Consider the following 15,089-nt stretch of genomic DNA (forward strand, 5'->3'; position numbering starts at 1 on the left):
CAGAGCCATAGTTTGTCTGAGCTAGACATGGCCCAGAAGTCAAATGTAAACCCCTGTATAGATTAGGAAACTGAGGCCTAGGAAGGGTGGCCTGGATTGTGGGGGTGAGGAGAAAGGAGAGGGTCCCTGAAGGAGAATCTGATTTACACAGATGACCCAGCTTATAGATGACCCCACTGCTGCAAAATGGGATCCCCCCACACACATTGTCACTCACCCTAGTAGAGTCCAGCCTGGATTCCAGCCAGGTTGAGTCCCATGCACCGCCTGCATCACAGCCTGTTCCCACAGATCCTGCATGATACGCTGTCCGAAGCCTGCCTGCGCATCTCTGAGGATGAGAGGCTCAAGATGAAGGCCTTGTTTGGTATCTCTAGGGAGGGGAAGGGTATTGATGGAGCAACCAGCCAGAGGCACAGCCAGCCCTATCCCAGAGGGATACTGAGGCTGACAAGCCCAGCCCCACCATCTCCCAGACATGCGCCTCCTTGCTCTGCTTCTGGCCTCTCACGTGGCCGGGCTGCATGTTTGGGGTTGACAATGCCTGACACACTGTGTGTCCTCGCCATCTCGTCCATTTCTGAGTTTCCGTTTCCCAGTATAGACACTGGTTAGATGCCTTCTTGCTAAGTATCAGCCACCTCCCTCCCTGACATCCCTGAGATGGGGGCTGGCAGGGGAGTGGGGAGAGGGTCCTGACCAGACCTGGCCTCCCATAGCCCAGAACCAGCTGGACACACAGAGGCCTCTGGTAACGGAGAGCGTGAAGCGGGCCGTGGTCAGCGCTGCACGAGACACCTGGGAGGTCTACTTCTCCCGCCTCTTCCCTGCCACGGTGCGAGCCCCTCACCTGCCCCCTACCTGCCCAGAGGATTCAGGGATGAGGCAAGAGGACCCTCACATGCCCTTCATCCCTGCCCCAGGGCAGCGTAGGCACTGGCGTGCAGCTCCTAGCTGTGTCCCACATGGGCATCAAACTCCTGAGGATGGTCAAGGGTGGCCAGGAGGCCAGCGGGCAGCTGCGGGTCCTGCGTGCATACAGGTGACTGGCAGGGGGGAAGTGGGGCTGGCTGAAGATGGGTACAGACTGGCATCAGCATTTCCTTCCTCTCCACAGCCACTTACCAAGTACCCATGACGCACCAGGCTCTGTGCCAAGCCATTGAAGCAAACCCATTTTAGAACTGGGAAAATTGAGGCTCAGAGAGAGAAGTTGTTTGTCTCAGGTCACACAGCCAGAAAGGGGTTGATCTATGCACCCACTCCCCTGCCCTCCTTCCAGCCCCCACAGCAGCAGCATTGTGCAGAGGGGCGACTGTGCTGGAAACGACCAAGCCCTGATGCAGCTGGGGAGGGAACTACTGCCAGTCATGACACCTTACTGAGTCCTCAGACTCCCTCCCCTGCTATAAGTCCCTTTTGTCCTTTATAACCTGAGGATGGGAATAGAAACTTGCTCACAGGTTGGGTAAAGGCTCCTTGCTTTGAAAGATGGAGAGAATTTGGTCAGTGGGTGAAAGAGAGATTTGGGTAGGCACAAATCTAGATTTAGAGCTTGGACCAAGGGACAAAGGGTGGAGAGGGGTCAGAGTGTTGTCCCAAAGGGTGGTAGGAACTGAGCTGAAGCCACAGCCTGGGTCAGAGAGGGGAAGCGCGAAGTTCCTAGGATCCTGTGGGAGCTGGCACAATGGGGCCAAGGTGGGACTAGACTTCAAATGGGGCAGGACAGGAGCAGAAGCAGCACAATAGGTAGAAGGAGGGCATCTTTCTGGCAGTGGAGTCCTGCCCTCATGCCACCAGCCCATCCTCCAGCTTTGCAGATATCCTGTTTGTGACAATGCCCTCCCAGAATATGCTGGAGTTCAACTTGGCCAGTGAGAAGGTTATCCTCTTCTCAGCCCGAGCTCACCAGGTCAAGACCCTGGTGGATGACTTCATCTTGGAACTGAAGAAGGTCAGGACCTTCCCACAGATCTTCCCCCACCCAGGCTGAGGGCCCAGCAACAGGGCTCTCCCACCCCACATATATACTAGCCCCACCTGCCTGGGAAGTATGACTGTGTCCGTAGACTTCTGTCTACCTTCAGGCCTTTGCACTGGCTGTGCCTTCTGCTTGGAATACCATTTCCTCCTTTTGCCTGCTCCTTCAGAAAACCTTTGCCAATGCCCCCTGCTGGCCAGTGCCCCCTCCCGAGGGCATAGTGCCTCCTCTGAGCTCTGCAGCAACTGTACTCCTCACCCTCCTGCCTTGGCTGCATAGCCTGCCCACTGCATCTCAGTCTTTTTCCATCCCCTCTGCCCACTCCTGTCTGGCAGCCCCCAGGCCTAGGGCAGGTTATCTCTGTGCCCCAGGCCCGAGGAAGGCTTTAGCAGGAAGGTCGGTGAGGTATTGAGTGGGGAAGGCCTATGCATGTGCCCTAAAGTCCATGTGTGTCCCTCAGACTCAGCCTCCAGCCCTTTCTTCTACCCAGAATGCCCTTACCCCTTCTCAACTAACGAGGGCTCCCTGATGAGTCAGGAAGGATGTGAGAAGCAGGGGTTGCCCTAGGCCTCTGGGAGTGGGGTGATGGGGCTATTGCCCTCACCCTGCCCCTGGCCGACCCAGGACTCTGACTATGTGGTCGCTGTGAGGAACTTCCTGCCTGAGGACCCGGCGCTGCTGGCTTTCCACAAGGGTGACATCATCCACCTGCAGCCTCTAGAGCCTCCTCAAGTGGGTCAGTGCCACTGGGGCGGGCTGGGTGCGGGAGGGGGAGGCTGGCCAAGGGAGCCTCCCTGGGAGATGCTGACCTGAGCCTGGCCCACAGGCTACAGTGCCGGCTGTGTGGTCCGCAAGAAGGTGGTGTACCTGGAGGAGCTGCGGCGTACAGGCCCCGACTTTGGTGGGTGCCCCAGAACCTGGAAATCTCATACAGGGTGCATCCTAGTTTCACACACTCATGCTGAGATGCACAGTGAGGGTTTCTTGGTGCCCAAAAGTGGTCTGGGCTGGCCAGGTCTCCAAGATCCAGGCATGGCCTGTCAGTGTCTGTTGGTAGTCAGACAGAGCCCTCTGCTCTGCCTGTATATGTGGCTGAGGGGTCTCTGTGGGTGTTTCCATGTTTGTGGCCCAAGTCTCTCTCTGTGTCTCCACATGACCAGACAGTCCACAAACCTTGCTTTGCTTTTTTGCTTCATTTCCCCGTTATGGTCCTGTGGCCCTGAGAAAATCCCTTTCCTTCCCTGAGCCTGTTTCCTCATCTGTAAAATGGGTTCGATGGCCTGGCCTGCCTCACAGCGTTCTAGAGAGGGGTTAAGAAGGTACCCAAGTCCCCCTAAAGGACCCCTTTAGTCTCAAGACAAGACTCTCCAGTTTGCCTTAGACCTTTTACCCACCCCTAGGCTGGAGGTTTGGGACCATCCATGGGCGCGTGGGCCGCTTCCCTTCGGAGCTGGTGCAGCCCGCTGCTGCCCCCGACTTCCTGCAGCTGCCAGCAGAGCCGGGCAGCAGCCGAGCAGCCGCCGTGGCCGCTGCTGTGGCCTCTGCACCCGCTGCACGGGAGGTGGGCCGCAGGAGAAAGGTGAGACCGGTGTGGGTGGGGTGGGGAGGGGTAGACTAAGCGGAAGGGGTGAGGCGAGTGGGAATAAGGTTGGCCAAGGGCGTGGCCAGGCTCTTGGCACGTGACTGGTCTTGGACTAGGGTGAACCAGGTATAGAGTGAGCTGCAGGTGAGACCCAGGAGATGGGTCCAGAGATGGCTGGAGATGTGGTCAAATGGGGTAGGGAAGGGTGAGGATCAGCTGGTTGTAATCAGGGCAGTGGGGTCAGACCAGCCTGGGCCCGCCAGTAGGTCAAGTCTGGGATGGGGTGAGGCCAGGTGAGTGGGCGGGGTCGGGCTTGTGGAACTAGCGAGGGATGGGGTCAGCTGTGACAAGGCAGCTGGGGAAGTCAAACCTGGGCAAGGGCATGGCCAAGTGGGGCGGGGAGTGGGGTTAGCCCTGCAAGTAAAAGATGTGGGTGGGCTGAAGGGGTGAGGCCAACAGGATGTGGGAGGCTTCATATAGATGGGTGGGCGAGTCCAGATGGATGGGTGGTCGGGCTGCTTGAGAATCTGGGCCTGATCCGCAAGGGGTTGTGTTGTGTTTTGACCGAAAGGCTACGCGTGGTGCAGCCAGGCAGGGCCTTCCTAGCTCCGCCTCTTCTTCTGCAGGGTACCCCAGTCAGGGCCCGTTCTGCTGACCATGGGGAGGAAGCCCTGGCTCTACCACCCTACACAATGCTCGAGTTTGCCCAGAAGTATTTCCGAGACCCTCAGAGGAGACCCCAGTGAGTGGCAGCCCCACCCCTCTTTCCCACACTGGGAGGGTTCTGGGCTTCTTGCAACTGTCCAAACTGCAGGCTGTTGGTCTGGGAGGCCCCACTTCTGGTGGGAGAGATGAGAGACTACCCAGGTGTGAGGCCCACTTCAGTGCCTACCTCTGGGGGTCTCCCTGTCTGGTAGACTGATCAGAATGGTGGGTCAAGAACACTCCCTTGTGGAAAAGCATGCAGCCAAGGCTTGGGCAGGACAGGTCAGTAGCACCCACCTCCCACCGCAGGGATGGCCTCAGGCTGAAATCCAAGGAGGGTCGGGAGTCCAGAACCTTGGAGGACATGCTTTGCTTCACCAAGGTGTCCAGTCTCGGACCTCGGTTTCCCCATCTGTAAAATGGTGATACAAGGGCCCCCTCCCAGGACACTGGGGTGAACAAACTTGTTCTCAGTGAGACCCTCTAGCTCTCAGCACCCTGATTCCCTCCCAAGGACAGCATGTGTCCCCAGTGTTGAGCCTGGCTCCCCTTTTGTGACATGGACCCTCCTGTTGTCATATGGCCTTGAAACACAATGTGTCCCCTCTCTGTTCTGACGTGTCCCTCCTCCATCATGACACAGCCTTCTTTCCCCACAGACCCCCCTCCAGGAATCCCTCATTGAACTCAGCGACAGCAGCCTCAACAAGATGGCCACCGAAATGTTCCTAGGTGTGGGGGTGGGACTGCAGCCAGGGCTCTGGGCCAGGTGGGATCCAACACTGTGTGATGTCTACTGGTCACCACTCCTCCCTGGTCTTCAGATTCTTTCCCTCCCCCCAACTCAAACATGGGACATGTTTAAGAGAATAGAAGCCCCCAGCTGCCTGTGGCCAAGGCTCCCAGGGAGGGGCTCAGCCCTGGGGCTTCCTGGGGTGGGTGAGCAACTGGGGGTTTGGTGGGTCTGAATGGGATGGATCTTTCCTTCAGCTGTGATGAGGTTCATGGGGGATGCTCCACTGAAGGGCCAGAGTGACCTGGACGTGCTTTGTAACCTCCTAAAGGTCAGTTCAGCCAACTTTGCCAGTTGCCTCCTTTCTTGCTCTGTGGCTCAGTTTCCCATCTGTCAGTGAGTCACAGGACATTAGAGTGGGAAGCCTTTCCCATAGTCCAAAGAGGAATGCATCAAGCTGGTAGGGAGGGGGCTGGGAAAGGGACACCAGGCCTGTCTCCAGGTGCCCATCCTGTTCTTATGTACCTGGTATGTGACATAGCCCTTAATATGTCTTTGATGTATGACCTCTCTGGCCTCCTTCAGCTGTGTGGGGACCATGAAGTCATGCGGGATGAGTGTTACTGCCAAGTTGTGAAGCAGATCACCGACAATACCAGCTCCAAGCAGTGAGTGAACTGGGCTTTACCCCACCATCCCCCCACTGTGTCCATGCTCCAGGAGGGGCCAGTTCAGCCTCCCACCTCCCCAGGGTTGACCCCTCCTGGATTCTCTTCCCCTCACCCTCTTCCTCACTCAATAGAGCACATTTTTGGAATTACTTGGTCTGGAACACACAATTTCTGCTGTCTGAACTTTAGTGCCTTTATCTGTAAAATGGCAGTGATAATGTGTAGTCCAGATTCTTAGTTGCAAGTAACAGAAACCCAACTCAAGCTGATTTAAGCAAGAGGGAACTTATTGATTCAGAGAAGTGAAAAGTCAATGAGTATGTGGCTTCAGGCATAGCTGGATCCAGGTCATTAGAAAACAGGCTTTCTCCATTTTCTGGCTCTGCTTTCCTCTGTGTTGATCATTCCCAAACAGCCTCTCCCACAGAGTAGCAAGGTGGCAGGTCTGGGGCAACAGCTCAGCAATCCCAGACAAAGCAAAACTGACCCAATATTTGCAGCAGAAATTTTCAAATCCAGCCTTACAGGCCTGAGTTGGTCACAAGCTCAACCCTGAACCAATCATAAAGGCTGGAGGATACAGAGTAGTGATTGGTTAGATCTAGGTCACATGTATGTCCTAAAACCAATCACCAAAGCCAGAAGGAGGCTGAACTCTTATTGGCCAGTCTTGGGTCATATAGCTGTCCCTAGGCTAATGACTGTGGCCAGGGGTTGCAGTGTTCTCATTAACCAAACCTGACTTCCTTGCCCATCTCCAAACCACAGGGATTCAGAGAGGGGTGGGTGGTTTCCCAATGGAAGCCCAAGTGTTGTTCCCAGACACCAGATATCCCTACAAATGAAACCTTCACACCCAGGACCATGTGAAGGTGAATTACTGTGTTCCACTCATGCAGGGTCAGCACACAGTAGGTGCCCAATGTGTGTGTGCTCTTGTTACCATCAGGCCCGCTCCTGTCTCCATCTGCACTACCTCCTCACTTGCTCTCCATCTCCTCAGAAATTTTAGAACCACTCAGCTTGTCCTCCTGCTCCTCCCAGCCCTGGGCCTTACCTGCCGTGACCTCTACACAGTCTCAGCAGGTTCACCTTTTCCCAGAAGCCTTCCCAGAGAGATCCCCCCACCTGTTGTGAGGCAGAAAAGAGAAGAATAGGAGGGGAAAGAGTCACAGTACTTCCCCTACCTGGGGAAGATGTCTGGGGCCCCATCCTCTTCCTTCCCTTTCCCTCATCTTGACTTCCCAAGCAACATATGCCTTCTGCATGGCTTTAAGGCCCACCTGCCCTGGGCCTCTTCACTGGGCAGGGAAGAGCATCTTCAGGAGACAGGAACTGCCTGAGAGTTGGAATCTTCCTCAGCTCAATCGCAAGAGGGATATCCCAAGAGGCTCTTGGCACACTCTAGTGCTGTGGCTGCCTGTGACATGGCTCCCATGTGTCCTTGCAGGGACAGCTGCCAGCGAGGCTGGAGGCTGCTGTACATCGTGACCGCCTACCACAGCTGCTCCGAGGTCCTCCACCCACACTTCACTCGCTTCCTCCAAGACGTGAGCCAGACCCCCGGCCTGCCCTTTCAAGGTTAGAGGTCAATGAGTGGGGACCCAGGGCTGCATGCTTCTCCCATGGGTACCAGGTGGGCAGCTGGTGGGAGGGGAAACCCAGAGGGCCTCACTCTTTACAGGTGCTAAGCAATGTTTACTAATACTAATTTACTTCCCAAACATTTGTGAAGGTTTCACAGGGGTTGGTGTGGTGGTTTGTCTGATCTAATGGAGGGGATGGTCAGGAAAGACTCCTTAGAAGAAGTATTGCCCTGGGTAGGAGGGATTTCCAGGTGGAGTGAGTGACAAGAGCAAAGACCAGGGTGGGAATTGTGGAATGTGGGAGAATCCAGAGTACTTGGGTGCGGCCCTGCTTCGCTGACTGTTGGACTTGGCAAAGGTCTTGAGGGATCTGGGCAGGGATGGGCCCAAGCTGGTATCATCCGTCTTAGAATATGGAGAAAGGGCCCCAGGGCAGTGGCTCACCCCTGTAATCCCAGCACTTTAGGAGGCCAAGGCAGGCGGATTGCGAGGTCAGGAGTTTGAGACCAGCCTGACCAACATAGTGAAACCCCATTGCTACTAAAAATACCAAAAAAATTAGCCAGGCATGGTAGTGGGTGCCTATAATCCCAGCTTCTCAGGAGATTGAGGCAGGAGAATTACTTGAACCTGGGAGGCAGAAGTTGCCAAGATTGCACCACTGCACTCCAGCCTGGGTGACAGTGTGAGACTCCATTTCAAATAAAAAAAGAATGTGGAGAAAGTAGGAGCCACTCTTCAGCGTTGTTTCCATAGCAATCCCTGGGGCTCTCAAAGAAGAAGGCTGGGGCTCCTGTAGTCACCATGGCAACCATGGAGGAGATAGGAGACCTTACCCTTTCTGCCTCTGAATCCTTCTCTGATTCACTTAACAAATATGCCTAGACCCACACATGAATAGACCCAGCTCCCTATGGAATGGCTCCCAGATGCATGAAGGCAGCAGAATGTGCCCTAGAACTCTTGACTCAGAGAAATGGAGCACTGATGCTGGGATCTCCTGCACTGGGAGGCCTGGGTGAGGGAGAGCAGTTGGCAGGGTATCCCAGCTGGCAGGGGCAGAGCTACATCACCCTAGCCACAGAGCCTATTGCCTATGAGCTTCCCAGTCAACAGCTCAGGATGACAGCAGTTTACAGGCTCATAGGTTGCCAAGGGGACTATGGGCTAGACCATGTGGGATGTGGGTTCAAATCTAGCTTTTAACCTCTAGCTCTTGACCTTGGGCAAGTCCCTGTCCCTGTCTGAACTGTTTGCTCAACTGTCAAATGGAGGAGTAAATGTCTGCCCCATAGCTTGTGGAGAGAATACAAAGGGCTCATGGTTGCTGGCAAGAGGAGCCCCTTTCTCCCACTGCCCACCTTCGGCAAGGCCTGGACTCCCTGCTTCTGCAGGGATTGCCAAGGCCTGTGAGCAGAACCTGCGGAAAACCTTGCGCTTCGGGGGTCGTCTGGAGCTCCCCAGCAGCATAGAGCTTCGGGCTATGTTGGTAAGCATGGGGTAGAAGTAGGTTCAAATTGAATGGGAAGCTGGGTACAGTGGCTCACACCTGTAATTCCAGCACTTTGGGAGGCCGAGGCAGGCAAATCACCTAGGTCAGGAGTGCAAGAGCAGCCTGGCCAACATGGCAAAACCCTGTCTCTACTAAAAATACAAAAATTAGCTGGGCATGGTGGCAAGCACCTGTAATCCCAGCTACTCGGGAGGCTAAGACAGGAGAATTGCTTGAACCCAGGGGGCGGAGGTTGCCGTGAGCCAAGATCACGCCACTGCATTCCAGCCTCAGTGACAGATCAAGACTCCATGTCAAAAAACAAAAACAAATGAATGAATGGGAGACACAGCCCTGCCCAGAGACCTCTGTGTCGGGTGCATTGCACTCAGGGGCATGCAGACAGGCCCTGCAAGGCCCAGGTGTTCAAGTGTTCCTACACATGCAAGCCCCAGAACCTTTGGCTTGGGAACTTCTGGGGCGGGGGACAAGGGCCACTCAGATCCCAGGACTCAACCTGTCACCCCTCTCCCACCTACCCACCCCCAGGCAGGCCGCAGTTCCAAGAGGCAACTCTTTCTTCTTCCTGGAGGCCTTGAACGCCATCTCAAAATCAAAACATGCACTGTAAGTGAAGGAATGTCTCCTGCAGTCAGGTACTGGAGGGGCAGGAACAGGAACAGCCCAGGCTCCAGGATGGGGGTGGAGTAAGCCCTCAAGGATGCTGAGCCCTCCCAGGCTCTCAAACAGTCCCACAAGGCAGGACTTATTTCTCAGAAGAGCAAACTGCACCTCGGAGAGGTTAGGCCTCTGGCTCAGGTCATCCTGCAGAAAAGGGACGGAAGCAGATTTTGAACCTAAGTCTCAGACCACAGGCTGTGTTCTTTCCCTGCCTGAGGCTGATTTTCAGAGACCTCAGAGGATTGTGCACTTCTGTGAAGAGGGCTGAGGAACTCCACACATGGCCTCTGGGGGCCTGAGTGGGGCCAGAAGGACAGAGGCGAATCCTAACTGACATGGCGTCATCCCTTCCACCCCCACCCCCAGGTGGCCCTGGACGTGATAGAAGAGATCTGTGCTGAGATGGCTCTGACACGCCCCGAGGCCTTTAATGAATATGTTCTCTTCGTTGTCACCAACCGTGGTGCGTGCCAGAAAGACCGAGCATGCTGGGCTCATTCTCATCCCCCAGCTTTGGGCCATGTGGGGCCTCCACCCAGACTTTAGGGCCCAAGTCAAGTGCCACTTCTTGCAGGAAGCCCCTTGACCCCTGTGGGGAAGGATCTCTTTGTGTACCAAGCACCCCCAGTCCTTCATCTGTCCCTCTCTGCTTTGCTTATTTTGCCTCACCTTGTGGTGAGGGCCCTCTCTCATCTCTCCCTTTGCCCCTCAGGGCATGCTCAACAGGAGGACATAGGCTGTGCCCTCAAGGAGATTACATCCTGGGAAGGTTTCCATTAGTAGCCCCACACTCCTGGAACCTAAAGGTGCAAGCCTCCTTTCCTGCCTCTCATGCCTTTTAATGGCCAGAGGAGCCCCTCCTGAGGTGTCACTGAGCCCCTCTCAAGGGCTCCTGGGACCTTAGGTGACCATGATGTATCCCAAAGCCCCTTCCATCTGCTGCCTGCCCTAGGGTCTAGATCATGGTCTTGCCTCCTGTCACCAGCTGGTCAGCTCCAGCAATCCCCAGCCAGCCCTCCCTACCACTGCCTCAGCCCTCAGCCGTATGCTGTCAGCCCTGCCTGCCCACCCAAGTCCAGCTAAGACATTAGGGGAGAATGGCAGGTAACAAAACAGTCCTAATAACTGACATTTATTGAACAGATGCTGTGCCCCAGGCACATTCAAAGTATTTCAGGCCAGGTATGGTGGCTCATGCTTGTAATCCCAGCACTTTGGGAGGCTGAGGCGGGTGGATCACTTGAGGCCAGGAGTTCAAAAGCAGCCTGGCCAACATGGCAAAACCCATCTCTACTAAAAATGAGCCAAGCATGGCAGTGTACACCTGTAATTCCAGCTACTCAGGAGACTGAGGCACGATAATCACTTGAACCTGGGAGGCGGAGGTTGCAGTGAGCCATCGTCATGCCACTGCACTCCAGCCTGGGTGATGGAGTGGGATTCTGTCTCAAAAAAAAAAAAAAGGCATTTAATTCTGTGAACTCTTTTAATCCCCACAACAACCTTATGAAGTGGAGGCTGTTAGCCTTCCCATTTACAGATGGGGAAACTGAGGCCCAGGGAGGCTGTATTAGTTTCCTATTGCTGCTATAACAGATTATCACAAATTTAGTGGCTTAAGAAAACACAAATATACTACCTTATAATTCTGAAAGTCAGAAGTTCTAAAATGAAAATAACATCAGGGCCAGGTTCCTTCTGGAGGCTCTAGGGAAGAATCTGTTTCCTTTCCTTTTCCAGCTTCTAGAGGCCACCCGCATTCCTTGGCTCATGACCCTTTCCTCCATCTCCAAAGCCAGCAGCGTAGAATCCTTAAATCTCTCTCCCCACCAGCCTCTGCTTCTGGTCTCACATCTGCTCCTCTGACTCTGACCCTTCTGCTTTCCTCTTATGAGGACCCCTGTGCTGACGTTGGGCCTGCTTGCATAATCCAGGATCATCTTCATCTCCAGATCCTTAACTTAATCACATCTGCAGAGTGCCTTTTGCCAAGAAGGTGACATATTCACAAGTTCTAGGGTCTAGGACCTGGACATCTTTGGAGGGGTCATTATTCAGCCTGCCACAGAAGTTGTGACTTACCCACAGTGACATAGTGGTAATCATGTAATCATACCAAACTCCCTTTCTTTAGTAAGATTTTATTGCAGGTGTGAGATGGGTGGCAGAAATGTCAGTGAAAGAGAGAAAAACTCGAGCCTCTCACAGGCTCAGACCCCAATCCTCCCCACCCTCACCTATGCCAGTTGCCTGGCAAGGGGACTCTCCTGAAGGAGGTCTGCAGAAAGGTACCCACTGGGTCTCATGGTCTGAAGCCTCTTGTGTTTGTGTTTGTCCCAAGCCTCCTCTGGAAAGGGACTGGGCCTTCTCTGGCCATAATGCAGGGCCCCTTTCCATCCAGGCAGGCCACCCTTGGGGCACTCTTCAGCAGCTCCTCTTTCGGAGAAATGGAGCATTACTTATAGCTTTGAATTGGAGTTATTCCCTTCCGTGGTCATCAACATTTCAATAAAACAAAGGGCACCCCATTCAACAAACATGTTCTCCTTTAACAAGGAAGCTGTGTCCCAGAGCAGGTATATAATTTGCCTGAGGTGATGCCTCACCTGGGTAGCAGGTTGGGGTCTGCACACATGCTCTGTACAGGTGCACACGTGTGTGCACACATGCCCCCACCCAGTCCTGCCTCCCTGCTTTCTGCAGGCCAGCATGTGTGCCCACTCAGTCGCTGTGCTTACATCCTGGACGTGGCCTCCAAGATGGAGCAAGTGGATGGCGGCTACATGCTCTGGTTCCGGCGTGTGCTCTGGGATCAGCCACTCAAGTTCGAGAATGAGCTATATGTGACCATGCACTACAACCAGGTCAGCAACACATGGGCTTCTCTGGACTCTGGGACCTTCTAGTCTCCCCCGGGCCTGTGAGTCAGACTCCACACCCCTGATATTTGAAGTGTTCATGATTCAGGCCCTGTGGACCTCTCTAACCCTGAGGCCTCTGCTCCCCTATGTGGTCTCTTGGAAGAAGTCGAAACAGCCCTCACTACCTTTGAGGGCCTTTGCGCATGCCATCCCTCCATCTGGACTTCCCAGCTTATCTAATTCCTCTCCAGCAAACTGCCCCCAAACAGCACCTCTTCCATTAGGCCCTCTTTGATGTCCGTTTTCCTTCTGATTTCTTCTTCTTCTGAACATGGGCCTGTCCTTTGCTTTATGTGCTAAGCCAGGCTTTGCTGATATTGTCACTTTTGTCTATGTGTTATTCTACCCTGAGACTTGGAAGTTCTCTAAGTCAGGATCATGGAGTTTACAAAGTCTTGGTTCTCCCCTACTGTGCCAGTATGTTTGGAAGTGCTTGGACAGAAAGTATGTATTTTTGTGGAACTGGTGCCAAAACTTCAGGAATTGTACACAATATGGTCACATAGCTTTTGCGGCCACATGGTGTCACTGTTGAAGCATAGCCCTATGCAGTCCAGCACCACGCTACTCAATGTGAAGCCTGTGGACTGGCAAAAACGGGATACAAATCCTCAAGTCCCGCCTCAGACCTCCTGGCTCAGAGCCTCTGGGGCACAGCCTGGATGTCTGTTTTGGCAAGCCCTTCTGTGACTCAGGCACACTCAGTTTTGAGAAACAGCAGGCCTGATAGATACGCGTGCACACTTCAGTGTTGATTCTCTGATCTCACCAGCCAGCCCACATCCTGGCAAGGTTGCTGTGGGGACTCCTTCATAGGCATCAAGGCCACAGTCCTGCCATATCACCATTATCTGTTTCTGCCATCATTCTCCAAAACCCAGGAAAGTAATAGGCCATCCTACCCCAGAAGAGGATGGGGCTGCAGTCATTAAACTTGCATGTCCCCAGGCCCCCTGCAGCTGAGTGCCTGCACACATGCCTGCCTGGCAGCCCCTCACCCAGGTGCTCCCTGCAGGTCCTACCTGACTACCTGAAGGGCCTCTTCAGCAGCATGCCAGCCAACCGGCCCAGCGAGCAGCTGCTGCAGCAGGTGTCCAAGCTGGCTTCACTGCAGCACCGTGCCAAGGACCACTTCTACCTGCCGAGTGTGTGAGCACCTGCCCGCCTGTCTCAGCTGGGGTGGACAGGCAACCCTGCCCTCTCAGCCCACCTCCACCCTCCTCAGAGCTGGCTGTCCCCAGGCCCCCAGGCTCCCCTCTTGTACCAGTGGGGCTGTCTGGGAAGGGGCTGTCCTTGCCTGGGGGTTGAAGTCTCCACCTAGCCATAGGAGCTGGGACCCCACCTCTCTCTCACAAGTTGCTTCTGGTTGGTATTATTAACTCAGACCAAAGGGAATGAATAAAAAAAAAAAAAAAAAAGGCTTCAGGGGCCAGGCTCGGTGGCTCACGCCTGTAATCCCAGCACTTTGGGAGGCAGAGGTGGGTGGATCGCCTGAGGTTAGGAGTTCAAGACTAGCCTGACCAACATAGTGAAACCCTGTCTCTACTAAAAATACAAAAAATTAACAGGGCGTGATAGTGGGTGCCTGTAATCCCAGCTACTCGGGAGGCTGAGGCAGAAGAATCACTTGAGCCCGGGAGGCAGAGGTTGCGATGAGCCGAGATTGCACCATTGCACTCCAGCCTGGGCAATAAGAGTGAGACTCAGTCTCAAAAAAAAAAAAAAAGAAAAGAAAAAAAGCTTCCAGGACAAACGTTCCCTGTGGTTCAGGAAACACATGTGGCTATACAGAAAGATTTAGCCACAAAAGCATTCACTGCAATGCTGCGCCAACGGCAGAATATCAGAAGTAACCTCAATATCCAACAACAAGGAGTCATCAAGTAAATTGTGGGTGTTAGCCTTTATTTACTTATGTATTTAATTAATTTTTGATTTCTTTCTTTAAAAAAAAAAAAAAGATGTACCACTTTTTATAGAGCCAGGGTCTTGCTCTGTTGCCCAGGCTGTACTTTCTTTTATGGTTACTTTCCCCAGGCTGGTCTTGAACTCCTGGGCTCAAGCAACCCTCCTGCCTCAGCCTCCCAAAGCAGTAGGATTACAAGAATGAGCCACCCTGCCCAGCCTAGACAGCATTTAAACTGATGTTCTCAAAGATATAATTAATGATCACAGTGTAAATCAGTCATTCTCAAAATTTTGATCTCAGGATCTTTTTACACTCTTGAAAAGAGGACCTGGGCTGGGCACAGTGTCTCACACCTGTAATCCCAGTACTTTTGGAGGCTGAGGTGGGCGGATCACCTGAGGTGAGGAGTTTGAGACCAGCCTGGCCAACATGGTGAAACCCTGTCTCTATAAAAATACAAAAAAGAAAAAAAAATTAGCCAGGTGTATTGGTGGACGCCTGTAATCCCAGCTACTTGGGAGTCTGAAGCAGGAGACTGGCTTGAACCTGGGAGGTTGAGGTTGCGGTGAGCCGAGATTGTGCCACTGCACTCCAGCCTATGTGACAAGAGTGAAACTCTAACTCAAAATAATAATAATAATAATAGTAGGACCTCATGGCCAAGCGCAGTGACTCACACCTCTAATCTCAGCACTTTGGGAGGCCAAGGCGGGTGGATCACCTGAGGTCAAGAGTTTGAGACTAGCCTGGCCAACATGGTGAAACCCTATCTCTACTGAAAATACAAAAATTTAAAATTATAAAATACAAAAATACTACAAGCACACA

At 53.6% G+C, this 15,089-nt stretch overlaps 1 protein-coding gene across 2 annotated transcripts in view; it reads left to right on the forward strand.

The window, feature by feature from the left end:
* The window catches only part of LOC105707730 (unconventional myosin-XV), a 67,911-nt gene that overhangs the window by 43,176 nt on the left and 9,646 nt on the right, over positions 1-15,089 (forward strand). For both annotated transcript variants that reach the window (XM_064378235.1, XM_012438776.3), the window contains 18 exons: positions 292-367; positions 720-835; positions 924-1,042; positions 1,813-1,954; positions 2,606-2,717; positions 2,808-2,882; positions 3,382-3,560; positions 4,190-4,305; positions 4,578-4,650; positions 4,928-5,000; positions 5,259-5,332; positions 5,587-5,669; positions 7,123-7,253; positions 8,653-8,747; positions 9,300-9,377; positions 9,798-9,894; positions 12,135-12,295; positions 13,368-13,501. In XM_064378235.1, coding sequence (XP_064234305.1) covers positions 292-367; positions 720-835; positions 924-1,042; positions 1,813-1,954; positions 2,606-2,717; positions 2,808-2,882; positions 3,382-3,560; positions 4,190-4,305; positions 4,578-4,650; positions 4,928-5,000; positions 5,259-5,332; positions 5,587-5,669; positions 7,123-7,253; positions 8,653-8,747; positions 9,300-9,377; positions 9,798-9,894; positions 12,135-12,295; positions 13,368-13,501 — 1,934 coding nt within the window. The remainder of the gene's footprint in view (positions 1-291; positions 368-719; positions 836-923; positions 1,043-1,812; positions 1,955-2,605; positions 2,718-2,807; positions 2,883-3,381; positions 3,561-4,189; positions 4,306-4,577; positions 4,651-4,927; positions 5,001-5,258; positions 5,333-5,586; positions 5,670-7,122; positions 7,254-8,652; positions 8,748-9,299; positions 9,378-9,797; positions 9,895-12,134; positions 12,296-13,367; positions 13,502-15,089) is intronic.

The sequence above is a fragment of the Aotus nancymaae genome, unplaced genomic scaffold (assembly GCF_030222135.1).
Source record: "Aotus nancymaae isolate 86718 unplaced genomic scaffold, 86718_ANA_hifiasm-v0.15.2.pri h1tg000018l, whole genome shotgun sequence".
Lineage (NCBI taxonomy): Eukaryota > Metazoa > Chordata > Mammalia > Primates > Aotidae > Aotus > Aotus nancymaae.